This window comes from Myiozetetes cayanensis, unplaced genomic scaffold (assembly GCF_022539395.1).
Source record: "Myiozetetes cayanensis isolate MyiCay16 unplaced genomic scaffold, myiCay2020 scf32, whole genome shotgun sequence".
NCBI classification, from domain to species: Eukaryota; Metazoa; Chordata; class Aves; order Passeriformes; family Tyrannidae; genus Myiozetetes; species Myiozetetes cayanensis.
In genome coordinates this window covers 5,572,448-5,600,336 of record NW_026087544.1, presented here as the reverse complement: position 1 = coordinate 5,600,336, position 27,889 = coordinate 5,572,448, and the positions used below count along the sequence as shown (strand labels likewise).

The following is a 27,889-nucleotide window of genomic DNA, read 5'->3' as shown; positions in this document are numbered from 1 at the left end:
CCTGCTCTTCATTCCATCCTTGTCCTGGGTGTTATCTGAGATGCCTTGAGCCTTTGCAGGAGGTCCCTGCAGAATTAACTCCCTCTTGCTCCAAAAAGGCCCTTATTCATCCAGCTCTTGCCATTTCTTTCTCTCTCCCTCTCTTTTCTTTTTTTTTTTTCCCCTTTTTTTTTTTTTTTTTCTCCCATGGACATTAAAAATCCAAAGGCATATTTGGAGAGCAGACAGCTTTGGGCGGGTGTTGCTGGGCTAAAAGATCTCTTCCTTCCCCAGATACAACCCATTTGTCTGCCTGGCCACCTCCTCCCTGTCCCCGGGAACGGCCGCGCTTGGGTGCACGGAGCTCATCCCCCGGCGGGATGAAAGTCTCGGGCTAAAAAAAAAAAAAAAAAAAAAAAAAGAAAGAAAAAAAAAAATTAGCCGCAGGTCGCAGCATTCCTCCTTCCTCCCCGGCCAAACTCGCCTCGCCGCCACCGAGGAGCTGAGCTGCGATGCCTGGCCGGTGATGCAAGGCTCGATTTTTCCAGCACGCTTTTCCCTGGGGCTCCGGGGCGCTCCCGCCGGTGCCGCTCCGGGCTCTTCGGGTGTGGAGCTCCGCCAGCCTCCTCCACCCGCTCGGGATCCGGCCCTGCGAGCTCTGGAGTTGCAGGCACACTTGGAGCAGGGCTTTCTTGGTGGTAAGATCTGAGCGTGGCTCTCGTGCCCCGTGGGGGTTTTTGGTTTTGTTTTGTGTGGTTTTTTTTTTTTTTTTTTTTTGGGTGGAGCGTTTGCCCCAAACACCCCCAACACCCCGTGGATACGGGATGGAGGGTGGGGGGCAACGTATGAAGGGACAAAACCGGGCAGGGGGTGACCAGGGGACCTGGGGGGACGCCCCACACAGCGCTGGGAGGCTCAGAGAGAGATGCTGGGTGAGCATCCCCCACTCAAAAACCACGAGCCCAACCCTCGCCCCGCTCCAAGGACCCCCTCATCCAAGTGCTGGCCCCTCCGGCTCAGCCCCCCACCCCAATAACAGGCCTGTGGCTGGGCTTGGATCCCCTCCACGACCACCAAACCCCCACTCGCGCACACCCCCACACACCTCCTCCCACCAGCACCAGCAGTGCCAGTGCAGGAGTGAACAGCGCCGGCAGGATGAGTCCCTCGGGTCTTCCCCGGGGTGACAGCCTTGGCCCCTGGGGCACCGCAGCTCCTCCGCAGCCCCAGGAGCCCGGAGGGAGCGCCACCAGCACCCCGGGGGTGTCGGACCCCTCCCCAAGGAGGGGGGCTTAGAGGGAGAGCCTCGGGGGTGGTCGGTGCCCCGGGTCCCAGCCTCGGCGGCCGTGGAGGGGAAAGGAAATCGCTCACGCAGGAGCCGAAACAGGGCGGAGAGATGCTCGGGGAGGGCAGTGGGAGGGAAGGGGGGGGGGCAGGTCTGCCTGCGGCCCCCCCAGCTACCCACCGGCCCCGGGGTCGGTGTCTCCTGACCCCTCAGTGAGCGAGGGATTGAGAGCCAGGGAGGGATGGGATCTGCGGGAGCCTCTGCCAAGAGCTGGCTCCAGATCCGCAGGCAGCTCTGGGCTGCATTTCCCCTCCGGCGCGAAGCGGAGCTGGGGTGTCCGAGGTTCACTCCTCGCTGACACCGACCCCCCGAGACCCTCGGCGGCACGGCGGGCCCCGCGGGGAGGTGAGCGGGGCCCGGGGTGCGGGGGGACCTGCGGGGAGGCGGGGGCTGGGCTGGGGGTGGGTGGAGGGGATGGAGGGATGGATGGAGGGATGGGAGGATGGAGGGGAGGGAGGGATGCGGGGATGGGAGGAGGGCAGCGGCGGGGGCGCAGCGGGGGAGAATGGGGGCTGAGGGGCTGGGCGCTGGGGCGGGGGTCTCCGGCCCCCGGCGAGGCGGCGCCGGCTCCCGTAACCCCGCCGCTCGCTCCCAGCCCTATAAAGCCCCGCCGAGCCCCGCAGCCGCTCCCGCCGCCTCCCCGCGCCGAGCCCCGGAGGCAGCGCCGGGAGCAACAGGCCCCCTGGCCCGGCCACGCGTGAGCAGGGCCCCTCCGGGAGCGGGGCGCATCCATCCCCACCTCTCCCTGCCGGAGACCGGGGACTTGCCCCCGGCCGCCGCCCCTCCCCGAGCCCGGCTCGGGGGGGCGGAGGAGCCGCCAGAGCGGGAGGGGCGAGCGGCGGGGCCCCCCCCGCGCCTGGCGCTGCAGGTACCGAGCGGGGTGGGGGGGGACACGGACACGGCGCCCGGCGGGGCTCAGCATCCCCCCAGCCCTTCCCCAGCATCCTCCCGGCTGGGCCCGCAGCCCCCAGCCCTCCCGGGCCCTCTCCATCCCGCACTTGTTGCTGCCCGGCGGGGCTGGACTGGCTCCCGGTTTAGGGCGGTTTTATTCGGGGGGGTGGTTTGGGAGGGGGTGGAGGTTGCAGCCTCCCCTGCTGTCCCCCGGCAGCCAGCGGTGTCCGGCTCGGCTCCAGCTCGTTCCCCCCGAGGCCAGAGCCAAGCCTGAGCCTCCCCTTTTCCCCTCCCCAGTCCCATCCGTGCCCCCTTCTCCCGCCTGTGCCGACCCCCAGCTCCTGGCCCGGAGGAAGGGTGCGCGTTCCGTGCATCTCCCATCCACCGAAATCTATGATCAGCTCGGTGTGTGTCTCCTCCTACCGTGGACGCAAGTCTGGGAACAAACCACCCTCCAAAACATGCCTGAAGGAAGAGATGGGCAAAGGGGAAGAGTCGGACAAGATCACCATCAACGTGGGGGGCACCCGGCATGAGACCTACAAGAGCACCCTGCGGACTTTGCCGGGCACCCGCCTGGCCTGGCTGGCTGACCCCGACGCCCAGAGCAACTTTGACTTCGACGGGAAGAGCAACGAGTTCTTTTTCGACCGGCACCCCGGCATCTTCTCCTACGTGCTCAACTACTACCGCACGGGCAAGCTGCACTGCCCCGCGGACATCTGCGGGCCCCTCTTCGAGGAGGAGCTCACCTACTGGGGCATCGACGAGACCGACGTGGAGCCCTGCTGCTGGATGACCTACCGGCAGCACCGCGACGCCGAGGAGGCCCTGGACATCTTCGAGAGCCCCGAGCCTGGCGGAGGGGCCGGGGGAGAGGAGCCCGAAGAGGAAGGGGGTAGGGAGATGGCCCTGCAGCGCCTGGGCATGGATGACAGGCCCCCCGGGGCCGGGGGGGCCGCCGGAGGGGGCGGCTGCTGTCGGAACTGGCAGCCCAAGATGTGGGCGCTCTTTGAGGATCCCTACTCGTCCAAGGCCGCCAGGGTAAGATCCCGGAACGCGCCGGTGGGGGCGTGGGATGGGGCCCTGCTGGGGTTGTGTCTCCAGCTCTCTGGCCCCGTGGTGAGATGGGCTTTCCCTGTGGTTTATGTGGGTCCCCTCGTTGCCATCCCCCTCCTCCCATCCTACAGGACACGTCTGCCACCAGCTCCCAGTCTCCTCCCAGTGCATCACAATTGGGGAAGCTGGGCTGAAAGTGGAGGCAAACCCAATCCCTGCCTCCTTTGCACCCCTGGGTGCTGCCTGGGCACCTCTTGGGTGCATGGAGATGAGAGATTGTTCTTGGAAGGGTTGAGTCCTGGCAGAGGCCGAGGATGCTCCAGGACAGGTGGAGCGCTGGGGTTCCTCTCACTGGGTTGCTCCCATTGCAGTGCCAAACCCCACCTTCAGTGGTCAAGGTGTGGAGAGGGGACCAGGGCTGGTCCTCAAGCAAATGGGATCCTCGTGGCTGTCCTCAAGAAGCTCGTGCTCCTCTTGTAGCAGCAGCTGCCCCGAAGGACACCCCATGGCCCTCCTGTCCCCCAATGTCACCATGTCGATGCCACCCACGGTGCCCATCAGGACACGGTGCCCATCAGCACGTGAGAGCACAGGCTCTCAGCTGTTAACACACAAAACACACCTCCCCCAGCCCCCACCTCCACACACGTCCCCAGGGCCCCAGCACCGTGTGCTCACACAGAGCAGGACCCCACACTGACAGCCCCACCGGCACTGCAGACAGTCCCTCCCCATGGGCACTGACGTGCCCGGGGTGTTTTCCCCCAAACCAGGCCCATCCCCAGGCTCACTGTGCGTGTCTCCTCTCCCAGCTGCTCTCAGATCATGCCCAAAACGCTGCCCCCCAATCCCCAGACATCACCCCCCCACACACCCACCCAGTCCCATCCCCCGTCACACCCAGCTCATAAACCTGCCCTGCACACTCTGACGGGCATTTGGGGGTCCAAAGGAATTCTGGATGCACTCAGAGGTGTAAAACAAACCCCCGTGGATGGGCAAGAAATCCTGCAGGCATTTCACACCCCCTGGCACCGCGGGGCAGGGGTTGGGTGGGCAGGGAGGGGTCTGTGCAGCACACACAGGCAGGGGATGCTCGGGCAGCGAGGGCTGAACTCCTTCTAAAAGGGGAACCTGCTCCTCTGCCCGTCCCTGCGGGCTCCTCACCTCGGGGAGATGCTGAGTGGTGCAAAGCTCCAAATAAAAACACTCCACAAAATTAAAAATAAACCCAAGCACAAGAATTCAACTCCTTAAACACATCCCCCCCACCACACCCCTCCCCAACCGAGGGGTGGTGTTATTTGGATCTGCTCTTCCCGTGTTTCCTGTTTTCCTGTTGTGCTGAGCTGCTCCTGGAAAGGCTTTAGAGCAGGAGGAATGTGTTGGTGGGAGCAGAGGTGGTTGTGATGGAGCCCTGGCTGGGGTTGGAGCGGGACTGGTTTGTACTGGGAGCTCCCTGCTCCTTTCTTGCCGGTCTGTGCCAAAGGCTCAACAGAGCCAGGGAACGGCCACTTTTCCAGGTCCCCACTGGGAAAAACACCGGTGTGGCTTGGGAGAAAGGGAAATCCGAGCCACAGAGCAGTGGAACCAACCCCCAGTGAGTGCCACCTGCCCAGTGTTCCCAGTTTGGAGCGACCCTTGAGCGCTGGGATGCTCTGGGGCCCACGAGCATCTCTGTGGGTGCAACACTCACGGTGCTGCCCTCGTGTTTCGGGCTGGGGAGGTTTGTGGGGGTGGGGATTCCTTTAACACTGCCCCATTTCAGGGAGGGGGTGAGGTTTTGGGGGTGGTCAGGATTTGGCCCCTTCCTTTCCAGAGCCAAAGGGGTGATGCTGGTGGCAGGGAAGGCTCCAGAGCAGCCGGTCCTGGTGCATTTTGCCAAACCTTGGGAAGCAGCAATCCCAAGGTGTCCATGCAAACCCTCAGCTGTGGCTGAGAGTCCCAGGAGCTGAATTTCTCCTCCCCATGGAGCAGCCCCTCGGGCCCTGACTCAGTTGGCTCCCGGCTCTTTCCATCTTTCCCTCCCTCCAGCCCTTCTCCTCCTGAGCTGGCAGCTGCACCGTCAGAAATCCCTCCCCTAAAAGTTTTTAGCCCCTTTTCCGTGTCCCATTGATGGGATTCCTGGCTCCTCAGCCCACTCTGCTCCCAGGGAATTTGCTTCCTGGTGCAGCTGCTGTCCCAGCTGGAGTTTAACACTCTTCCTCCCCGTGGGAAACTGCCCTGGCTGGGATTTCACCTCTACTTCCAAATTCCTCCTCCGTGGAGCTCCTCATTATTTTTCCCGATTTGGGGAACCCTGGCCTTGCTTCCATGGGCACTGCCAGGCTGGAGAGCCCCTGTAGGACCATGGATTTTTTTTGGGAACACCCATCTCAAGCTGTTGAGTGCGGGATGAGATCATGTAGGTCGTCAACAGGTTCTGGAGGACTTGTTTGAGGGAGCTCTGGTGTGCATTGGTGGCACTGGGTGAATACATTAGATTTGCTTTTATTTTAAAGGCATTCTGGAAAAGAACTTGACTTCTGAGCAGAGACTGAGTGAGACATCTTGGGTCAGACACAAAGCTGGAGCAGCACTGTTGGTCTGGGGGACACACACACACGATGGTTTGCACTGGCTGTGAACCCGACTCTCCTATTTTTAGACTTTGTTTTTGCTCCTGCAGCTAAATCAGGTCCACCTCACCCTCACACAGCAGAGCTGCTTCATTACCCGAGTTTTCACAGGGTCTCACCCCCCTTCCTTGGACTTCTATGTTTTTTCCTGCTTTGCTTCGAGTCCAAGTTTTTACTCCTGAGGTTTTCCCAAGATTCCCCACACAGGGAAGCTCAGGAACATGAGTCAGCCGCCAGCAGATTATTTTGGCTGGGCCACTGCTGTGCAGGGACACTTGTCTGGCCAAACTGGCCTCCAGATCCCACTTTTTGCCGGATTTGCTCCCCAAACTGCACGTGGCTCATCAGCCTGCAGAGCCCCGTGTGACCCAGCGGGGTCTGGTTAAGGGGTGAGGAGCATCTCACCCCATCCCTGAGCCGGTGGGAGAATCACCTTCCAGAGCTTTCTCCAGCCATGAATGCCCAGTTTAACCTTCCCACCAAACCCTGGGAGGGCTGACACTCTCTGTGCTGTCCCCCCCACCCTCCCCAGGGTTTCCCCCTGAGGGAGGACACCCCTCGGGGATGCTCCTGGCAGGCTCTGGCCTTCCAGTGGGAGGTTGGGTTTTATTCCAGCGTGACTCAGGCTCTCTGTGCTGCTGATTCACTCCAGCCAAGGGCCGGGGCTGCCTCCTGGAGCAGCTCCTGGAGCAGCTCTTCCCTCCGCAGCCACTGGGGTGGGTTGGACACGGATGGTCTCATCCTGCTCGGTGCAAAGGGGCTGCAGTAGGATCTGATCTGCCCCCAGGGAGCAGAACCCGCTGTGGTTTTGTGCTGGAGGAGCTTTTCTTCTCAGAGGCTCTTTCTTTCTTTTTTTTTTTTTTTTTTTTTCTTTTTTTTTTTTTCCTGGGGGCTCTTGGAAACAGATTCTCTGGGAAAAGGACTCATCCTGAGCTCATCCTGCCAGGAGGGGGCTGAGCAGGATTGATGGGGCACCACAAGGTGGTTCTTTCTGACACAGCCTCTAGTCTTCCCCCCCCTCCTCGCTGATATCCACGAGGAGGAGGTGGCATGGAGGGGACAAAGGTCTCTCTGGTCTGCCAGAGGGGACAAGTGGGAATCAGCTGGGTGTCACCAGGCCCAGGCCTCAGCTCTGCCTGCTCCTCCCCTTGTCCTGCCCTGTCATTCCTGGGACCTTTTGTGGGCCCATCATCCACCAGGGACCCTCAGGGAGCAGGGAGGGGGGTGAAAGGACATCTCTGACACATCCAGACCCCAAACCTCGCAGTCGTGAACGGTGATGGGAACCTCCCGTCTGGTGTGGTTTGGGATGCACGTGGTGGATTTTGTCCTCTTAAAATTTAAGAACTGAATTCTCAGATTTCTCATCTGTTCCTAGTGGAGTCTCCCTCTAATCCAAGGCTGTTCCAGGTCTCACTTCACCCCCCTCACTGTCATTTCTGGCACATCTCCAGCCACAGCTGGAGCCCAGCTCACCTCCCCACGGGCAGATGGCAGCCCTTGGAGAAAGGTTCCGGCCCCAGGCACTGAGGGTGGCTGCCAACTCACAGGACAGGCCCAGGGACCCTTCCCTGCTCTGCCCCCTTGCCCTTGGTGGCAGCTCCTGGACGAGGAGCCTCCCCCCGGAGAGGACAGGCTGCCCCACAGCACTCACGGCCCGTGCGATTCCCGCTTTCCCAGGTGGTCGCCTTCGCCTCGCTCTTCTTCATCCTGGTCTCCATCACGACCTTCTGCCTGGAGACGCACGAGGCCTTCAACATCGACGTCAACGTGACGGAGACCCTGGTGGTCGGCAACACCACGACGGTGCTGCTGACGCGCAAGGTGGAGACGGAGCCCATCCTCACCTACATCGAGGGCGTCTGTGTCCTGTGGTTCACCCTCGAGTTCCTGGTGCGCGTCGTCTGCTGCCCGGACAAGCTCCTCTTCGTCAAAAACCTGCTCAACATCATTGACTTCGTGGCCATCCTGCCCTTCTACCTGGAGGTGGGGCTCAGCGGCCTGTCCTCCAAAGCGGCCCGGGACGTGCTGGGCTTCCTGCGGGTGGTGCGCTTCGTGCGCATCCTGCGCATCTTCAAGCTGACGCGGCACTTCGTGGGGCTGCGCGTGCTGGGCCACACCCTGCGCGCCAGCACCAACGAGTTCCTGCTGCTCATCATCTTCCTGGCCCTGGGGGTGCTGATCTTCGCCACCATGATCTACTACGCCGAGCGCATCGGCGCCAAGACGTCCGACCCCACCGGCAGCGACCACACCCACTTCAAGAACATCCCCATCGGGTTCTGGTGGGCCGTGGTCACCATGACCACGCTGGGTTACGGGGACATGTACCCCAAGACCTGGTCGGGGATGGTGGTGGGGGCTCTGTGCGCCCTGGCCGGCGTGCTCACCATCGCCATGCCCGTGCCCGTCATCGTCAATAACTTTGGGATGTACTATTCCCTGGCCATGGCCAAGCAGAAGCTGCCAAAGAAGAAGAAGAAGCATATACCCCGCCCAGCCCCCCTGGACTCCCCCACCTACGGCAAATCCGAGGAAAACTCGCCCAGGAACAGCACCCAGAGCGACACCTGCCCCTTGGCAGTAGAGGAGGGGGTGACTGAGCGGAAGCGGTCAGGTGAGACCCCAAAGGTGGGGAGCAGGGAGGGGGAGAAGCTCCAGGAGCAGCCAAGGCAATCTTTGTGGTCTCCTGTATCCCAGAGTCCCCAGGGATGGTGCAGGATGGGGCCTCCAGCTCTGGGGTTGGGGAGAACTCGGTGTAGAAGGGGCTGGGACTCTGGGTGGGAGGGTGTTGGGGGGCCCTGTTGGTGGACCAGGATGCTGCAGATCAATCCCCCCGTCCAGGAAAGGGGGGGAAGGTCACATCCTGTTCTTCCAAAGGACATACCCTGCTCTCCCAAGGGCGTAGATCAGCTCACCATGGTGGGATTCCAGGTGTCCCTTCAGAGCCCACCTCTCCCTCACACTGACAGAGGGAAGGCCACTTGCCCAACTCCCACCTGAGCCTGATCTCAATCTATCTTGGGAGAGATTTTCCTTTGCTTCCTCCCACCATAAATCATGGAAACTTCCATCAAAAAGGATAAATCCATGGATGTTCCCTGAGGCCTGACCCCAAACCTCCCCATTCATTTTCTGCATTGGCTGCTCCAAATCCTGAGCTAAACCAGCCCCTGCAGGTTTGTTGTTTGCTCCCATCCTGCGGTTTGGGGTTTGGCCAGTCCTTCCTTTGGGTCGGGACAGGGCATGGTTTCCAGCTGTGGGCAGCTGTTGGTGCCACCACCCCCTGGGCTCAGCCTGGGAGTCTCTGAGAGCCCTGTCCCCCTGTCACCACTGTCCATGGTGGCTGCTCTGCCCTTTTCCTCCTGGTTTGCTGCCAGTGGCACCTCTGGAATGGTTGGAACAGGAGGGACCATGGCAGGGTCGTGTCCTGCACCAACACGATGCCCCCGAGGTCAGCCCTGAGCCCTGAGGACACACCTGGAACGTGTGTCCTTCAGCTGTGGGGACACAGGCAGCTCTGAATGCCCCCAAAGAGCCTTTTTTTCTTTACAAATCTCCCTTTTCCACGTGCCTGCACACCCTGTGTGCCCTGGGGAGCCCTGGCAGTGGGGAGCAGGAGCTCTGTGGGAGCAGGAGCTCTGTAAGAGCTGGTCAACCCCATCCCTTCAGCCCAACACCCCCCAGGAGCTCAGGCCAGACCCTCACCTGGCAGAGCCTCCTCTCAACCAAGGGACCAGGGCAGTCAGGTGACATAAATTAACACTTCCCACCACCCCGAGCAGCCAGTTCCTCAGCGGTAAGAATTTTTGGAGAGCTAATTCCCACCAATCAGGTGGATGGATCTCGAAGACCCAGGGGTTTATAACCCCTCAGCAGGGCCAGAGCTGCTCTTTGCTGCTTGGAATCAAGCCTGAGATCGTCCTGCTCCCCTGGTTACTCCAAATTAACGTGTCCAGGCTGGGATTGTCCCTGAATCGGTGGGTTTTTGCCTGGACTGTCTACAGCCTGGTTTCATCTGCTGCCTTGAATGGCCTGACCAAACCCTTCTGGCCACCACAAGCACCTGGTCCTGGGGGTCTCTCAGCTGCTGATGGGTCTCTGCCACCTCCCTGCAGACTCCAAGCAGAACGGGGAGGCCAACGTGGTGCTGTCGGACGAGGAGCAGCCGCTGTCGCCGCCGGACGAGGAGAAGCGGCCCGTGCGCCGCTCCAGCACCCGGGACAGGAGCAAGAAATCCTCCACCTGCTTCCTGCTGGCCACGGGGGACTTCTCCTGCACTGCTGATGGAGGCATCCAGAAAGGTAGGGCTGGAGGTGCGAGCTGGCAGGGGGAGGCGGGGGAGGGAGCTGGAGGTTTGTTGTGGGTCCCAGGCAGGGGTTCATCTCCATCCGCTCCCCCCGGCTCTTCTCTGCTCCCCAAATCCATGTCCTCCTGCCTCTCCATCTGCTTCATCACCATCCACCACATCTCTCTGTGCTGGCTGCACCCTTTTTGTTCTCTTCTCCCACTGGCAGCCCCTGTTTGGGGTCTGTGACCCCGTTGCTGGTGGCACTGCCCTGCGTGGGGACAGCTCTGTCCCTTCACCCCCCCAGTGCTTCAACTTCTGCCCCTCCAACTCTTCTCCCTGGGCTTCAATTGTCCATCTGAGGGGGTTGTGAGAGGGACATCTCTCCTGGGCACGTGGTGAGGTTGTGGCTGGAGGTGACCAGAAGGTTTTCAGCAGGGAAAGAAATCCCCACGTTTTCCTTTCCTCTCCCCCCCCCTCCCTCCCCTCACCGGCTTTGGGTGGGTTCGAGCGTGGGGAGCTGTGATGTGTCAAGTGCTGCCTTGCCAGGAGCTCTGGGCTGCCAGGAAGGCTCCTCTGGGTTTGGAAAAGGGAGCTGTGCTGAAGTGTTGAGGTTTTTCCATGGGGAAACTGAGGGGGAGACGAGTCAGGAAAACACAGAACTCTTCCTGCTGTGATGAAACAAAGCCCCCTTCGGTCCTGGCCCTCTCTGCCCCTCTCCCACCAGCTCAGCCCCCCCCATGGGGGAAAATCCAGTGCCACCAAACCCAGCTGCACCCTCAGGGATGCGTTGCTGGTGTGGAACTGGTTGGGATGGTAGAGACTGGATGGGCTTGGAGTGCAGGGATGGGCGTTTTGGGAGCAATCACACTTACCAACAGCAGTAAAAGCAAATTGGTTGTTCCCTCCTGGGAAATCAAGGATTCCCTCTGGCATTCCAGCTCATCCGTAGGGAAGAGGGGAAATGAAAAGCTTTGCTCCTCTTTGGGCAAATACCCTCAAATATTTGCTTGGAATGCTTCATGGTGTTTTTTTTCCCTTTTCCTGGGAATTTGGTCTCTTTTCTGTTAATGGGAAGATGTGAGGGGGAGCTCCAGTCCTGCTCCAGACTGGGAGGGGGAGGCTGGAAGGGATGAAGGAGAGGGATGAAAGCCAGTGCTGACCTTCATCCTGGGAAAATGCTGGAGTTGGGCATCTCCTCAGCTGAGGCATTTGAACCTGGTCCCACTGGAGCCTGGAGGAGCTCGAAGAGCTGAGGATCCAGAGCTGCTTTCCCTTCTCCCAGATCCCAAATTTCCAGGTTCCAGGAGACCAGGAGGTTTTCCCTCCTCGCGTCTGCCAGAGAGGGCACTTTGGGGATGGTTTTTGGGGTGTTCTGGTGTCTTCCCTAAAAACACCAGTGATTTTTACAACTGAAAACAGAGGTTCATTTACCCCCACGTTGCTGAAAGGGCGTTGCACCCGGAGAAAGGTGGATCCAGGGGGGCTTCAGAGCTGCTTGAGACCTTTTTTAGGGAAGAGGCAACCTCAGTACCCCGGGCCCTGCTGGTGGGATGGGTGGGAATTCTGTCCCAGGAGGGGATGCTCCTGAGATCAGAGGTGAGCAGGGGGCACAGCAGCCTCCAGCCAGGAGCCCCTGGGATCTGCAGAGGCTCCTCTTCCCTTGGTGCTGATTTATCTCCTGCTGAGGCTGTTTGTTCTGGTCCTGGGTTCTTGGCAGCTCTGCAAATTGAGATGAGCTTGGTTCTGAGCCCGGCTCGCCGATGGCCATCTGTCAGATCCTGGGACAGGTACTGGTGTCTGTGCAAGCTGTGGAAAGCAGGAGGTGGGGCTGGTGCAGGGAGAAGCTGCAGATCCTGGTGTTTATGGTGGATCAAGCCCAGTTCCAGTGGTTGGTCCTGTTGGGGCAGCTCAAAGGGAAGAGTTGTCCCTGCCCACAGCCCCTTGGACCTGGGGGACACAGAGCTGGGTTGCTGTGGATTCCCACGTGGAATGTGTTTCCTGCCCCTGTGGATGCTTCCAGTGGTGTCCCTTTGCTCCCTTGCTGCCAGGGAAGGTTTCAGAGCCCTGATCTCCCTCCAGCAGTTCCCAAAAACGTGTCCTGCTGGGCTCAGCCATGAGGTTGTTTGGGAATGTGAGCCTTGTCCTCGGTTTGGATGCAGGGATAGGGAGGCAGGAAGAGCCCAGCACCCCCAGTGCCAGAGGGATGGGCTGTGATGGAATCACCGGGATCGTTCAGTTTGGAAAAGAGCCCTGAGGTCGAGTCCCATCGTTCCTCCAGCACTGCCCCTGTCCCCAAGTGCCACATCCACGTGTCCTTTAAATCACTCCACCCCCTTTACCAGCACCTTGACGTGGCTTTTGGCTCCGTGGCCAAGCCCAGAGCGTCGTGCAGCTGATTTTTCTGCCTTTTCTCTTGCTGTCAGGGCAGGGCCATGACCTGGGGATGCTCCCAGGAGCTTCCACTGGCAGTGCCTGGCTGGGGGAGGGAGGACCAGCCCATGCCAGAGGCTGTGTTAGGAACAAGCTCAGGCATTCCCGGGCACCGCTGCCTCCCTCTTCACCCTGTCCCATCCGCTCCCACTGGGAACTGTCCCATCAGCACTGGGAACTGGGTGTTTCCTGTGGGAAGCCCAGCCTGGGAGGTCCCCCTGGGGTCACACGGTGTCCCCCCACTCTCTTTATAGGCAGCAAACTCGTTTGTAAAGCAATTCCAGCCACCTCAGGTGGAGTCACCAGGAATTCTGGCTCTGTTAATGAACTCTGTTAATGAACTGGCAATCAGCAGAACACAACTGGTGCTTCGTGGCTCCTCCTGGCCCTGGGCTTGGTGGAAAACCACGATGGACTTGAGGGATGGAGCCCTGAGCTCCTTCCCAGGTGCTGCTGCGAGTGGGGCTTGGGAATAAACTGATGGAGAGATTGGAGATTGGGCTGGGGGAAGGTTTGTCCTTGGAGCTGCAGAGGGTCCCTGGGGGAATCCAACATCTCTGTGAGGTGCTGCCCCAAACTGTGGTGTTGCAGTGTGATTTTGGCCCTATTCCTGTTCCTCTTTTCCATCCTTTTTTTATTCAGGGAAGGGAGCAAGAGGGCAAAGACCCTCCCTACAAACTCGGGTCACCACGGGGGCTCCCAGCAAGCCTCGACCCCGTAGCTCCTCCTGCCGAACTGGTGCTGTTTGGGTGCTGGATCCAGGGTTATCCCAAGCTTTCAGGGACTGTTGGATCCCAGCAGGATTGCTTCCCACACACACACACGGCTCAGGGAAACACGTGAGCTCCCCGGAGAGCCACAGCTCTCCCAGGAAAAGAGCAAGGGCTGAGAAAGGACGAGCCTAATGCAGGTTTTTTGGGGGGTATTGGGGGAGAACAGGAGGGTCTTTGCAGCTGCTGTAGGTGAGAAACATCCCCAGCTCCTCCCTCAGCCTCCCTGCTCAGGGCTGTGCTCGTTCCCTCCCCTCTCTCCGGGTGGATCCAAGCCAGAAAGTAAATCAGGAAATTGCTCCTGTCCTCGGGGGCTGATTCTGGTCCTGCTTCCACTGCAGAGACTGGGAAAGCTTTGCTGGAGTCAGCAACAGGTTTGTCCCCCTGGCCCCTGGGCCTTCCTCTGCCCGAAAAACGAGGAGCTCCTCAGGGGGCTGAGAGGTGGGAAGGGGTTGAAGAATCCTCGTCCTCCCCGCCGAGTGCTGGAGATGAGAAATGATTAGGGTGAAAAAAAGTATCAAAAGGGGATAAAAATCAGGGTTAAAGTGCTCTGGAGCCTTTGGCAGGCGATGCTTTGTCTCAGCATCCTCCTCGGGGTGGGGGGGGGTTGATGCTGTGATCGTTAATTCCTGATTTGAGCCTAAAACCCTAAAACCAGCCTGGCCCAAAGCAGCAGAACCCAAAACGCCCCAGGAACACCCCGGGGAGGGGGGCACAGGGAGGGATTCCAAGCTTGGCACTGCCCCTGGGGCCATCCATCACCCTGTTTTTGTGCTGTCAGGAGCCGCTCCCACCCGCCCTGTACACACACTGTCACCCCCACTCCCGCTCTCCCTGGATCCTGCTGGTGCTCGGGAAAAGCTCAGGCTGGGCTGGGCTTTGCTCACCCGGGAGGATGCAGGCGCAGGGACATGGCCGGGAGCATCATTAATTTTCCACGTTTTGGCAGCAGAGCCAGGGATCAGATTCATCTTCAACAGTGCCGCAGGTTGGACCCAAAAATGCAATTTTCAGGGCGAATACTTAGCGCCTTTCCAGCAGGAAAAGCGGCTTTTGACCCGTGAGAGCGTTTCTTCTGGCTGTTTGCTTTTCCAATAAAAGCTGGAGCAATTCCTGGCTCTTTGGGAGGAGTGTGAAGGGTTCCCGTGCTTAAAGAAATATAAATATTTGCACTTCAATGCAATTTCTTACGGAAAAATAACGAGCACAGCTACCCGCTCCTTTCCACGCAGGAAGGTGTCAGCAGCAGCTTGGGGTTTAAAACCCGGAGCCGCGGGAACAACTCCTTCTAAATCCCATCTTTGTTTGAGTTCTGCCGTTTCTCCCTGCCTGCTTTAGCCCACGAAATCCCCCCAGTTTCATTCCTCATCCAGAAAAAAAAAATCGGGAAGTAAAATCCAACACCCCAGGAGCGATTTGGTCTCCCAGGATTGACGACTCCCAGAACTCCTGGATTTGGCCAGTGCTGCTTCTCTGCGAAGGGAGGGGGAAGGACCTGGAGGATCTCCCCGGATTTTTTTTAGGGGGTTGATCGATCGGGATTTGGGGCTGGCGACGCTCCCTCCCCCCCACTGGCGCTCCCAGCTTTCCGAGCCTTGGGAACGGGGCTGCTCGGCTCTAACCTGTGTTGTTTTCTCCACCAAGGCTATGGAAAATCCCGGAGCCTGAGCAGCATAGCTGGTGTGGCAGGATCCACGGGGGGCTTGGCCCCGCTCCCGTCCCGCTGCAGCTCTCCCTGTGCTCTGCAGAGCCCCTGCTCTCCCGTCCCTTCCATCCTCTAAAAAAAAAACCAACAAAAACCTCCCGGACCCCGCTCTGTGTCGCGTCGCTCCGCCCTCTCCCCTTCCCAACGATTCCGTGTCTCCAAAGTTTCCAGGCGAGTTCCAGCTGGGACATCTCCACCTCCACTCCCCACCCCACGAGAAGCTGGTGCTGATCCCCTCCAGCTCCCCCTGCCCCGCTCTGCGGGAGCTGTGACGTCTCCACTGGCAGGACGGCCCCCGGAGTGGGATTGGGGCAATTTTCCCCTCGTTAAAACATTACTAATCCCAAATAAACCAGGCCAAACCCCTCGTGATTCCCTGCCCTCCCTCCCACGGGCCGGTGGCACTCGGGCTAAAGGGCGATGGAGACACAAAGAAGGACACGTTGACTTATGAAATTATATCTCATTGTGCTGGAAATGGCTGAGTTCATATAATTCCAGGTTCTGTTCTGTTGGTTTTCTTTTCTATTTTTTTATTTTATTTTATTTTATTTTATTTTACTTTAAAAGCAGCCTCAAGTTTCTGGAGGCAACAGATGAATAAACCTCTATTCCCTGCCCAGCAGTGCTTCCCCTCTCATTTTGTGCCTTTTTTTCTGCCTAAATCACACTTGTTCTTTCCCACATTGTGCCTGGTTCTCCAGCCAGCCTTGGAAAATGGCCCTAGGGGTCCTGTGGGGGCTGAGGGGGCCCTGGGAGAAGTTGGGATAAGAGGTAGGGATGTTCCCAGGAAGAGCTGGGAGGTGGTGGGAAGAGGAACGAGGGGCCCTGGGAAAGCTGCTGCTGGAGCTGAATAGCCAGGATGGGATTTGGGGCAAAATGATGCCTGAGTGGAAAGGGGGGGGGATAAATCCCTTTTTGGAGATGGACACAGGGTGGTGGGGAGGAGCATTCCCATGGGAATGGGATCCCCCATGCCCAGGGAGGAGGAGGCTGGAGCGCCAACCCCTCTGTTGCTCTGCTTTTGCTGGTGTATATTAGTTTTTTTGGGGTGATTTGGGGTGATCTCAGGTGTCTTCTGGACCTCAAACCAACCCTTCAGTCCCTGATTTCTGGCTCATTTCTTGCCCTGTTACCCCAGCTCAGCCTCCCTGGGGGCAGGTGGGTTTTGGGAGGGCTGCAGGGGGATGATTTTTGGGGTGCAGCCCCGCTCTTGAACCCCACCCCGCTGCTCTCTCGATCTCTTTGCTCACCCTGAGGATCCCTGGGAGGCAGCGCTGGGCAAAGGTTGGATTTGGGCATCTTGGAGGTCTTTTCCAAACCTTAACGACTCTGTAATTCCACACCCTGAAGGAGCTGGGGTGGATTTTGGCACTTCCCACAGCCAGGACCCTCCTGCTCCATCCCAAGGCTCCCTGTGCCTCAGTTTCCCCTCAGTTGTAGAGAAGGAGCTGCCAGGAGGAGCCACTTCAACCTGTAAAACAACCCCCCTTTGAGTCCTACACGGGGCCAACAAGAACCCTTTCTCCTTTATTTTGTTTTTCTTCCCCCCCTGCCCTATCCCAGCCCTGGGAGAGTGGAAGGGAAGCAGAAAAGAGGTGGAAAAAAGTGTGGGTTGCCACGAGCTGGATCCTGGGGCTGGATGGCAGGAGCTGGGCCCCGCAGAGATCCCGTGCCAGAGCTGGAATTTCTGGGGATCTGGGGGGAGAAATCGGGATGAGCTGCATCCATCCTCTGCCCAGGATGGCCTGTAGTGGTTCCTGACCCCTGTGCTGGTGATTCACGCCCTGCTGGCAGTGCTGGTGGTGGAGCTGCATTCCTTGGATTTCTGTGATTGAGGTGCTTTCCCACAGGAGCAACCGGGCAGGTCCGTGAATCACCCAAAAATCCACGAACTGGACAAGTCTGGTGGCTCAAGCCGCGTCTCATCCTCCCCTCTGGAAGCAGGAGGAGCTGGAATATCCCCACCCCCTGTGAGAGGGAAGGTGATTTCAGTGGCCCCTGGGCCGTAAATGATTTATCAAGGTCACGCCCTGACTTTGGGGACGAGCCAGCCACGAAACCCCAGACCAAGACGCCTCAGACTTCGGGGTTTTAAGCAGAGGGTCGACCCCAGAGCAGATCCCAGGAGATCCCACCCTCTCCCCACAGCAGGGTTCGTTGTCTGGGGTGGAAAACCTTCAGTGGACACCCCCCCCCACCCCCAAAAATCTGCTCCCCACCGGAGCAGGGAGGGCTGGGCAGGAGCTGCCACAGGCTGCAATTTTTAGCTTGTGCCGTTATGCAACTCGGGAGAGGGGATGACTAATGTGCAAAAAAGCTCCTCTAAAACAACCAAACCCCGAAAGGGAGACGGAGGGATTTCAGTGGGAGGCACCAAACTGCTGAGAAACCCTTTGCATCTTCTCCCTCTCCCTCCCCACCTCCTTCTGATTTGGGGGCTGCAGAAAGCAGCTTGTTGGGGTTTTTTAAGAGGGGTCTGGGTTGGTTTTTGGAGGAGGGGGAGGGAGTTGAGCAGGGCTTGATCCCGTGGGGGGGAAGAGGAGCTGTAGTGGATCAGAGCAGACCTGGAAATCTCTCTGGAGCCCAGGGTTTTATCTCAAACAGTGGCCAAAATTGGCTGCCTGGAGAACAGGATAAGAATAGAGCAGGAATATCTGATACTTCCCCTGAATATCCTCCCAGAGCTTATCTGTGTTTAGGGATCTGGAAGGAGCTCACGTTCCAGCCCAGAAAAAGGAGGGTTCTTGGATTTATTCCCGAGGAACCGAATAAATCCACAGGATTAAATCCAGGGCTGCCTCTGCCCAAGTCCTAAAATGGCATTAAAAAAAATAAACAACCACACAAGGGGATGTGCAGGGACCGTCAGGGCATCCCAGTGTGGACAGGAGAGGTTCCCATGGGATGGGGGGGACTCTGCTGGGTCCTGTTCCCAGCAGGATGCTGGGATTGAGGGGGTTGTGTCCCTTACCTGTGGGTAGTGGAGCTTTAGTGCCCCTTGTCCCTCTCCCCATTGTGGCTGCAGATACAGGTGATGCCCAGCAGAAGGAATGGGAGCAGAAATCATGGAACTGTGGAACGTTTGGGTTGGAAGGGACCTTAAATCCCACCCAGTTCCACGGGCAGGGACACCTCCTACGAGCCCAGGTTGCTCCAAGCCCCATCCAAGCTGGCCTTGGACACTTCCAGGGAGGCTGCACAACATCCCTGGGACTGTCCTGGTGTTGTTGGAGCCCTCACCCCACTCTGTGCCCACCCACCCTGGAACACAGCCCAGCCCTCTGGGACAAGGACCAACCCCTACAGCCAAAAGCACCACAGGGAGCAAAACCAGAGCAGCCTTTGGATCCAGGGAGAGGCGTTTGGGGGGCAATTCCTCCCTTTTCCAGCGTCAGCTTTTCCTTCTCTTCTCCTCCTGGAAGGCTCAGAGCCCAGCACTGCACGGAGGCTGCACCAGAACGCCGGGGTTGCGTGCAAAGTATTAATTTTTTTATTGTTGCAACAACTGCTCTGTTTCTTGGGAGATGCCTGAAAGAGCTGAGAAAATAGAAAGGCCTGTCAGGCAGCCGGGAGGGAGGTGAAGATGTCAAGAGAGTAATTGCTCTGCCCAGAAGGAGCCTGTTCCTGGCTTCCCCCCAGCACTGCCAGGAAAAAAAAAAAAAAAAAAAAAAAAAAAAAGAAAAAAAAAAAAAAAAAAATCCTCAGCGCTCGTTTTGATGACAATAAAGGAAAAATAGAAAAATAAAACAGCAACCCCATGGTTTGCCCGTGCTGAGGAGGAACAGGGAGAGAGCAGAGGCAGATGCAAAATAAGATGCAGTTGAGCTTATAAATAGGAGCCTCCCAGCTCCCAGTCTGTTACTTCCTCACCTCCACCCCGGGCACTTGATCCTTACGCTTTTCCCACAGGAAAGGCAAATGCAGGAGCAGAAAGCATTTTGTAAATTGCTGGGGAGGGGGTCACGCTCTTCCTCCTGTGTGTGGGATGGGCTGGGGCAGGGAATCGAGTCCTGGTGCTGGGGAAAAAATAATCACAGAGCCAGGGAATGGGTTGGGCTGGAAGGGACTCGAAAGCTCATCCTGTCCCATCCCCTGCCACGGGCAGGGACACCTTCCACTAGCCCAGGTTGCTCCAAACCCCATCCAATCTGGCCTTGGGCACTTCCAGGGATGGGGCAGCCACAGCTTCTCTGGGAATTCTACCCCAGTCCCTCAGTACCCCCACAGGAAGGAATTCCTTCCCAATCTCCCATCTCTCCCTGCCCTCTGGCAGTGGGAACCATTCCCCATGTCCTGTCCCTCCATCCCTGGTCCCCAACCCCTCTCCAGCTCTCCTGGAGCCCCTTTAGGCCCTGGAAAGGGCTCCAAGGTCTCCCTGGAGCCTTCTCTTCTCCGGATGAACCCCCCCAGCTCTCCCAGCCTGGCTCCAGAGCAGAGGGGCTCCAGCCTTGGAGCATCTCTGGGGCCTCCTCTGGGCTCTCTCCAGCAGCTCCACATCCTCCTGTTGCTGTTCCCAGGGCTGGGGCAGCTCTGCAGGGGGGTCTCACCTGAGGGGGCAGAGGGGCAGAATTCCCCCCTGTCCTGCTGTCCCTGCTGTGGGATCAGCCCAGGGCAGGGGGGTTTGGGGGCCCAGCACACGTGGCCGGGGCCTCTTGGGTTTTCTGTCCCACCAAACCCCAAGTTCTTCTCCTCAGAGTTCCTGCAGGACCTGCCCAGACATTGTGCTGGCCCAGCTGGGTGCTGGCAGCACTTAAAGGTGTTTGGGGAGATGCTCATGGTGGGACTGTGGGAATTCACCATCCCTGGAATTTTGGGGGGGAAACGGGGACTGCCTTGGTAGCAGCACAGCAAACCCGAGGGGAGTTTTGGAGCTGGGATGTGCAAAGCCAGGGCAGCCCCCCCACACTGATGCTGGGGGGCAGACCTGCACCCCAAAAAAAAGCCTCGAGGAAGGGGCTGTGATGGCCAGAGAGGGTTGGGACTCACCGGTGCAGCAAAAGGAGCCGGCGCTGACAAGCCGAGAGACACCGGGGTGGTTTTCTCGTGGTGGCTTTGTCTGAGGGACCAAAAAAAAGAAAAAAAAATTAAAAATCTGGGCTGTTGTTAGTTATTTTTAGTCGTGCTAACTTTTTTTTTTTAATTTTTTTCCCAAGGCTGGGCAGCTGCTTTCCAAGGCAGGTCCCCGGGGGGCTGCGGGCGGCAGGTCTCGAGCTCGCACCAGCAAATGGCTTTGAAACGGGGGAGGAGGAGGAGGAGATGGGAGTTAAAAGCCGAATTTGTGCCCCTGGTAAATCAATCGACCCGGTGGGGAGCCTTTCCAGCAGGCCACGAGTCCTGCCAAGAGCTTTTAGCTGCTCCCAGGATTGATGGAACCAAGGGCTGGGGTGATTCCCAGTCGCTGCTGGTGAGGGGGTGATGATGTTGGGTCCCCAAACCGGCCCAGTCGTGGCAGCCTGGGAGGTTGGGGAGCTTTCCTGCCAGATCTGGGATTCAGGGGCTCTAATTCCAGCGGGATGTGGGGGTTGGAAAAGCCTCCCTGCCTGGGCATTGCTCACCCAGTGCATGGACCTTTATTTTGGGGGAGATCGGGGCAGTTTTGGAGCCGCTGCGTTGGGTCTGCAGGGAAGGAGGGCAGGTTTGAACCCGGAATTGGGGAGGTTTGGAGCAGAATTCCATGGTTTATCACGTGGATCAGGCACTGTCTCCCTGCCTGACAGCCCCTCGCCTGGAAAGCAGGCCCTGGCACATTGGGGAGAGGCGGTGGGTGACTCAGAGCTCCAATCAATGGTAATTAATTCAATGATAACAAATGAGAGGGAGAGAGAGAGGAGAAAAAACACTGCGGGATTAATGCACCAGCCTTGGCTTTGGGACATCTGGCTTGGGGATGGCTTGGGAAGTTTTGGGCAGGAGCAGCTTTCTGGAAGGGCAAGGCTGCAGCGGGAATGACATTTTTTACTGAGTTCTTCGTTTTCACCCTCAAAATCCCCCCCTGACTCCACGTCTGCTTTCTCCTGGAGAATCATTTCCCAAGTCTCCACCTCTGGCTCCATTCTGAGGCTTTGTTAAACCCTTTTCTCCCGGTTCATTGAATGGAACAGCAGCATTTTGTCCCTGTGGAAAAGGCCATTTTTTTTTTGTTGCTTTGTTGGTTTGTTTGTTCTCTCTCCATCCTCCAAAGTCGGGGTGCCCTGGAAGCTCAGTGTCCCTCTGCCTCCCCTGTTTCTCCTCGAATGGCTGATGGAACACCATGCTTAACGTGTTTAATATTTGTGTCTTTTAATTGCAGACTCCTGCCAGGACGCCCTCGCTGCCAGCTATGCCCAGGGTGAGGTGGTCACCTTCTCCTGAGCCCCCGCTGGATCCAGGCTGTGCCCCGGGGAGGGACGCCCTTCCCGAGGGATTCCCTTCCCAAGGGATGCTCTCCCCAAGGGACACCCTCCCTCAGGGATGTTCTTCCCAAGGGATGCTCTCCCTGAGGCCAAGAGATGCTTTCTCTCCCAGGGATTCTATTCCCCAGGCCAAGGGATGCTCTTCCCAAGGTTGGGATGTGCAATTCCCCGAGGGATTCTCTCCCAGAGGATGGGACGTGCATTCCTCCAGGGATGCTCTGCCTGAGGCCAAGGGATGCTCTTCCCGATGGAAATGGTCTCCCCAGAGCTGAGGGAAGCTCTTCCCAAGGGAGATGCTTCCCCCTCCAAAGCCCAGGGATGCTTCCCCCCAAAAACCTGGGACGTGCATTCCCTCAGGGCTGCTCTTCCCAAACCCCAGGGCTGAGGGATGCTTTTCCCAGTGGACACGCCCTTCCCAAGGCCAAGGGATGCCCTCCCACGGAGCTTTCCTTCCCCAGGGCTCCCAGCTCCGTTCCTGGGGGGAACCCAGAGGTGCCACAGGGCAGGGGGGTCAGCAGGGACATTTGGGGGGTGTCCCCACTCCCCTTCCTGCTGCCAGCCCTGCCCCACACTTCCCACCCCCTGTCCTCTCCCACGCTTTGGGATGCACCTTGTCCCTCTGGAGCCCCTCCAGCTGCTCCCCCCGTGCTCTGACCCCCCCCACATCGTCCCACCGGCACTGGGGACCCTCCTCTGGGGTGCCAAAGGCTCCATCCTGGGTGCCACGGGTGGAGGGGAACCCAGGGATGGCAGATCCCACCTGGATGGCAGATCCCCCTGGGAGGGGGGTGGGATGAGAGGGTGGGTTGGGCCGCAGGGAGGGGGCTGGGGAGGGAGAGGTGGCCGAGGAGGGGGAACCCCGGCTGGCCTGGCGGGCTCAGGGTGTGCCCAGCGCCCTCCACGTCCCTGTGACCAAGGCAATACTCCCGCCTCCCTCTGTCCTGCTCGCATGCCCGTCCCACCCACCTGCACCAGAGCTCCAATAAACACCCCCACGAGCTGAGGCAGCTCCAGGACCCTCCTGACTCCCTGTTTTCGTGCTTCCATCTCCCTGAACCCCCCACGAAGCCCTGTCCCGACCCCCGGGGTGTCCCCCTGGCTGCAGGGATGGGGATTTCAGCAGTGGAGAACCTCGAGGGAGGGGACTCTGCCCCTCTGCTCCGCCCTCCCGAGATCCCACCTGGAGCACTCGCCGAGGTTTGGTGCTCCCAACTGAAGGAGGATGTGGAGGTGTTGGAGCAAGTCCAGAGAAGGCCATGGAAGTCGATGAGGGAATGGAGACAGGCTGGGAGAGCTGGGGGTGTTCAACCTGGAGAGGAGAAAGTTGTGTGGAGACCTCACAGCACCTTCCCAGCACCTGAAGGGGCTCCAGGGAAGCTGGAGGGGGACAGTTCATCCTGAACTGGAGAGACAGGACAAGGGGGAATGGATTCAAATGGAAAGAGGGAAAATTCAGGTTAGATACTGGGGAGAAATTCTTCTCTGTGAGGGTGGGCAGACCCTGGCACAGGTTACCCAGAGAAGCTGTGGCTGCTCCATCCCTGGAAGTGTCCAAGGCCAGGTTGGACAGGGCTTGGAGCAACCTGGGCTGGTGGAAGGTGTGGAAGGTGTCCCTGCCCATGGCAGGGGGTGGCACTGGATGAGCTTTGAGGTTCCTTTGAACCCAAACCCGTCTGGGACTCCTTGTTGTGTCTGAGCTCTTCGCTCTCTCACCCACCTTGGGGCAGAGCCCACGGAAAGCCCACAGCAGAACAACAGGCTTCAACATCCACGGGGAACCCCTTTGCTGGAGGAAAGGCCCTGCAGAGCTGCCACATCCACTGGCTCTGCCTGTTCTCAGCATCCAAGATGAAACAACATCACCATGGCCCAGCAGTGCCATCCTTAGGCTTCAGAGTGAACACTGGGTGGAGGTGCAGGGGCTGAGCTCACTCAGGAGCCCACGGTCAATATTCCACACCCTTTTGGGGCTGCACCCCCCCCAAGGCACAGTGTGAGCCCTCAGAGACCCACTGAGACTTCCCAGTGCTCCAAATCACTGCTACCATGAGCTGGGGGTGGGGGGCTCAGCTGACACCTGACCTGGAGATTTTTTGGGGCTCTACCTGTTGACAACACTCCCCCAGGTCCTTTGTTTGGGAGCAGCAGCACAGGCTGGCCAGGCTGGGAGCTGAAAATCTGCCACAAAACCGGAGAGAAAACGTTCCCAAAATGTGAGCAGACCGTGGGCAGGGGCCAAGGAGCAGCTCCAGGAGGGAGAGGCTGCAGAGCCCTGGGGAGAGCCCTGAGGTGCTGTGGGTGGTTTGGGGCAAAGCTGGCTGGAGATGTCCCCTGCATGTCCCTCAGCAGCAGGACAAGGTCCCTGCTCCCCCCTGGGCAAAGCCTCTTCCCATCCCCACTCTGCACCAAACTCCTGCCTGTTCCTGCTGAGCCCCGAGGCAAAAAATGGGCTCAGGAGGAACAAATTGGTGGCTCAAGGGCTGGGATTGCCCTCAGGGATTCCCCAGCTCTCCTTGGGCGAGGGGTGGAGCCTCTCTCCTTCGTCTTTCCACTTTGGCAGAGGAGGAAAGTCCCTCTACAGGTTGGGAATTGTGATGCCAGCCCAAGCCTGGTGTGGGCGTGGGTGTGACGAGTGGGCAAACCTTTCTGAAGCTGCGTGAAGGTGGGTGTGACCCATCAGCCAGGAAAGGTCCTTCACCCCAAGACACCCGTGGGGGTGTTGGAGTGTGGCAGGGGATGATGAAACCCCATCCCAAATCCCCATCCCAAACCCCCTCCTGTGGGCAGCACCAGGATGGGGTGTGGAGGAGGAGCAACAGCTCCTGGAGGGAGCAGAAATCCCCCCGGAGAGCAGACGATCCTCTCCGGTGGGTGATTCCCGGCGGCCCCCAAGGCTGGCAGGGATTTCCTCGGTGCCTCCGCTTTGTTTGGAGCCGCAAGACTTGGATTCCGGCGCTCCTGGCACGGCTCCCCTCCTGGCCCCGTCGTTCCTTGGCTCTGCCTCCCTCCAGGTACAAACCCAGCCAAGCGGGAGAAGCGAGACAGGGGATGAGGACAGAGCCTGGCACGCCCCGACTCCGCTCCCTTTCTTCTCCCAAATAAAAACCCTGTCATTCCACAGCATTTTTTTTTCTTTCCTCCTTTTCCTTTATTTTTCGCAGCCAGGCAGGCACGTGGAGCACCTGGGGACAAAGGGCAGAAAGACCCCGGGGTAGGGGGGGGTGGATGGTGACGACATCCCTGGCTCGGGAATGGGGTCGGCCACCAGGTGCACCCTGGAGGAATTTTAATCACCAAAAGGCAGGGCTGGCAGTAAAAACAAAGGCCAAGGGATGAGAGCAGGGTTTTTTTAATCTGGGAAAGTGGCTCCTGGGAGGCAACAGCACGTGGATGGGCAGTGGCTCCCAGGGAGCTGCTTCCAGGCTGGGGATAAGCGGGATGGGGCTGGATCTGGGCTGGGAGAGGGGGTTCCCACCCTTTGGGGTGTCACTGCAGGGGCAGGTGCTGGGGGAAGGGGATGGTGGGTTTCTCCACAGCTGGTTCGTGCCTCAGTTTCCCCTTTCCTGGGTGGAGATGGTGGATCACCCCCTTCAGGCAGGCAGGTTTGGTGGGCAGGAGGATAAAAGGAAAATAAAAAGAGGGGGTGGGTGAAGGCACTGAGGGCTGTGGGATGAGCCAGCTCTGGGCAAGGATGGGATGTCCCCTGGATCCCCCATGTCAGGATGCCTCAGGCACATTCCCTGCCTTCCCAGCCTGGCTTGGCCTCACACCACACTCATTTCCAGGCAGAATCCCCCCTGTCCTGCTGCCCCTGCTGTGGGATCAGCCCAGGGCATGGGGGTTTGGGGACCAGGGCCTGTTGAGCTTCCTGTCCCAGCAACACCCTAAGTTCTGCTCCTCAGAGTTCCTGCAGGACCTGCCCAAACTTTGTGCTGGCCCAGCTGGGTGCTGGCAGCACTTAAAGGTGTTTGGGGAGATAGTGGGACTGTGGGAACTCACCATCCCTGCAATTTTGGGGGGGTTTTGGGCATGTTGATGACTGGGGCACGTTGAGCTCCCCCATCCCACACTATTCCCACCATCCTGATTTCTCCCAGTGCATCTTCCCACTTCAGAGCAACTGGAACCAGCTGCTGCTGCTGGCTGGGTGGGGGAGGAAAAGAGGGATTTGGGATTTCTCCCAAGGGTTGGTTCAGTGCCCAGTGAGCTCCCAGCACCCGGAATGGCTTTGCCTGGAAACCTCTGACAGGGGCTAGGATGGATGAATCCCCCCCAGCCCTGATCCCAGGGAAATAGAGATTGGAATGTCCCACCTTGGGGGAAAATGTACAGCCCCTGAGCTCTCAGTGGCCCCCACACCCCCTCCCCAGCTCTCAGTTCAACACTCCTGGTGTGGAAGGGCTGTTGGACACTCCCAGTTCCCAACTCCCTTAAGGTGATGAAATCCCATCAATAACCCGAGCCCAGAATGGTGATTTTTTTTTTATGGCCCAGGAACAGACGAGCCTTGCAGCCCATTTTTGGCTGAGCCCTGCAGGGATTTATTTTGCTGCTCTGCCTACCCAGAGCCAAGGGCCTTAAATCCTTCCCTGCTGCTGGAAGAAACTCTGAGAACCCACCAAAAAAATCACCTAAACTGTTCTTTTTTTTACCCCCATCCCCTACTCTGCAGTGTTTTGAGATGTGTTGAGAAAGGCAGGTGGGAAGGGGAGAGGCTTAGGAGGGGTCCTGGAGTGCTGGGAATGGCTGAGTCCTGAAATGGTTTTACTGGGAAACTGGTTTTTTCCCATTTTGGGCAGGATGGAGGGGGAATTTTCCACTACAAAATGCCCGTTTATCACCCACCCTAAATCCTCTGACTGCAGGCTGGGGATGGCATCACTCCTGCTCCTCCAGATCCCGGTAGAAATGAAAGTTTCAAGCATCATCCCAGGAATGGGGCCGTTCCCCGCAGCTGGGAGGAAAACAAACGTGTAAATGCAGAGTTTCCCCGAGAAAAATCAATCCCAGCTGCAGGAGCCTCCACAAACCCACTTGGGTGGGGGTTCACGTCCTTGCCGCGGGCTTTTAATTAGGAGGCAGCAGTAATTAGGGGCAGGGGAGTTGCCTGGGTGGGGTGTTGCAGGTTGAAATGCTGTCGGGGTTGAAGGGCAGTGCCCGATCCTTGCTCCCAGCTGGGATTTATTCCCAGCCTGCAGACAGGTCTCGCTCGAGCAGGATGGAGCCTCATTTTCCCCATCCGAGTGTTCCCTCCCCGGGCACGCTGCGCTGCCGGGAGAAAGCCTTTAAAATAGTAATTAAAAAAGGCAAATAATCCGCGAGGTGTTTGTGTATTCGGCGAAAAGCAGCTCCGCGAGTCAGCTGAGGACAGTCGCGGCTAATTGCGAGAGCGGAGCGGGGTTTGATCCGCCCCTTACGGCCCCGGCAAGGCTGGGCTGACCCAGGAGCGCAGCGAGGGGCTGGCACTGCCAGCAGCCCCCGGGGCCAGCTCGCTGGAGCTCGGCATCCTTCCTCCAGCCAGGACCAGGCAGGGAGGGAGGGAGGGAGGGAAAGCGCCGTGCCAGCTCCGTGGCTCGCCAGAACCACCCCCCCCTCCCCAGATTGTCCCCAACCCCTCGCTGGGGACAGTTGGCTCCTTCCCCCAACCCCCACGTCGCGGTGCCACCGGTTGAGCTTGGCACAAGCTCGGGCACCGGGGAAAAAAAACCCACAAAACAACCTTGTTTTCCCGCTTTTCCACCTGGAAAAGGGCACCTTGGAGAAGGTGGAACGAAGCCCCGAGGACCTTCCCGTTGCTCGTTCGCCACCCCCGGAGCAGGGACGTGCTTTTCCCCCACCGAGCTGGTGCTCCACGAAAGCTGAGACCCCACCGGTACCTCCCCCATCCCGTTTTATTGGGTTTTTTTTTAGCTGATTCATGAAATTTCTGCTCTGGCAGCACCGTGTTGCTTTAAGCTGTTTACTCGAGTTCAGGAGGCGACAGCACACGGGGTATTTTTAGCTCGCCGGGGAGAGGAGAGGGATTAAAATGCAGTCAGTGTTACAGACGCTGGGGCTGAATCAGTATTCCTGCACCAGCGTCTCCGTGCCAGCGTTTTCCATTGAGTGTCTGAAAAACCCACGTTTCCATGGAGACCCAGCTCCAGGGCAACCCGTTTTTCCTTGCAAAAAAATAATAACACAAAAAAAAAAAGAAAAAAAAAAGAAAAGAGGAAAAGGCAAAGGCAGGTAGAGAGAGAGAGAGAGGGAGGGAAACAGAGAGGGAGGGAGGGATGGCTCCCAGGAGGACGATGGTGGAGATAAATCCTGGTGTCTTCTCACCTGGGATGGTGGGGTGGAAGCAGAGATGGGGGTGTGAGGTTGTGGTTGGCTCTGGGTTGGGTTGGGTTGGGTTGACCCATCCCAT

The 27,889-nt window shown here is 58.6% G+C and overlaps 1 protein-coding gene across 3 annotated transcripts; it reads left to right on the top strand.

Annotated features, from left to right (window-relative positions):
* Positions 1-354: 354 nt before the first annotated feature.
* KCNC4 (potassium voltage-gated channel subfamily C member 4) lies at positions 355-22,266 on the top strand. 3 transcript variants are annotated; one of them, XM_050327116.1, is made up of 5 exons: positions 355-677; positions 2,513-3,259; positions 7,573-8,509; positions 10,011-10,196; positions 15,028-15,713. In XM_050327116.1, the coding sequence occupies exons 2-5, from the start codon at positions 2,609-2,611 to the stop codon at positions 15,162-15,164; spliced, it is 1,911 nt and encodes a 636-aa protein (XP_050183073.1). In that variant the 5' UTR covers positions 355-677; positions 2,513-2,608; the 3' UTR covers positions 15,165-15,713. The 3 variants fall into 3 exon arrangements, with proteins under 3 accessions (XP_050183073.1, XP_050183075.1, XP_050183074.1); XM_050327118.1 differs by lacking the exon at positions 355-677 and adding an exon at positions 1,176-1,669; XM_050327117.1 differs by lacking the exons at positions 355-677; positions 15,028-15,713 and adding an exon at positions 21,381-22,266.
* The last annotated feature ends 5,623 nt before the right edge of the window (positions 22,267-27,889 follow it).

Coding starts and splice junctions, on each gene's coding strand:
- KCNC4 (XM_050327116.1), top strand. CDS start 2,609: ATGATCAGCTCGGTGTGTGTCTCCTCCTACCGTGGACGCAAGTCTGGG. Junction 3,260..7,572: donor ACTCGTCCAAGGCCGCCAGG/GTAAGATCCCGG, acceptor CCGCTTTCCCAG/GTGGTCGCCTTCGCCTCGCT. Junction 8,510..10,010: donor GACTGAGCGGAAGCGGTCAG/GTGAGACCCCAA, acceptor ACCTCCCTGCAG/ACTCCAAGCAGAACGGGGAG.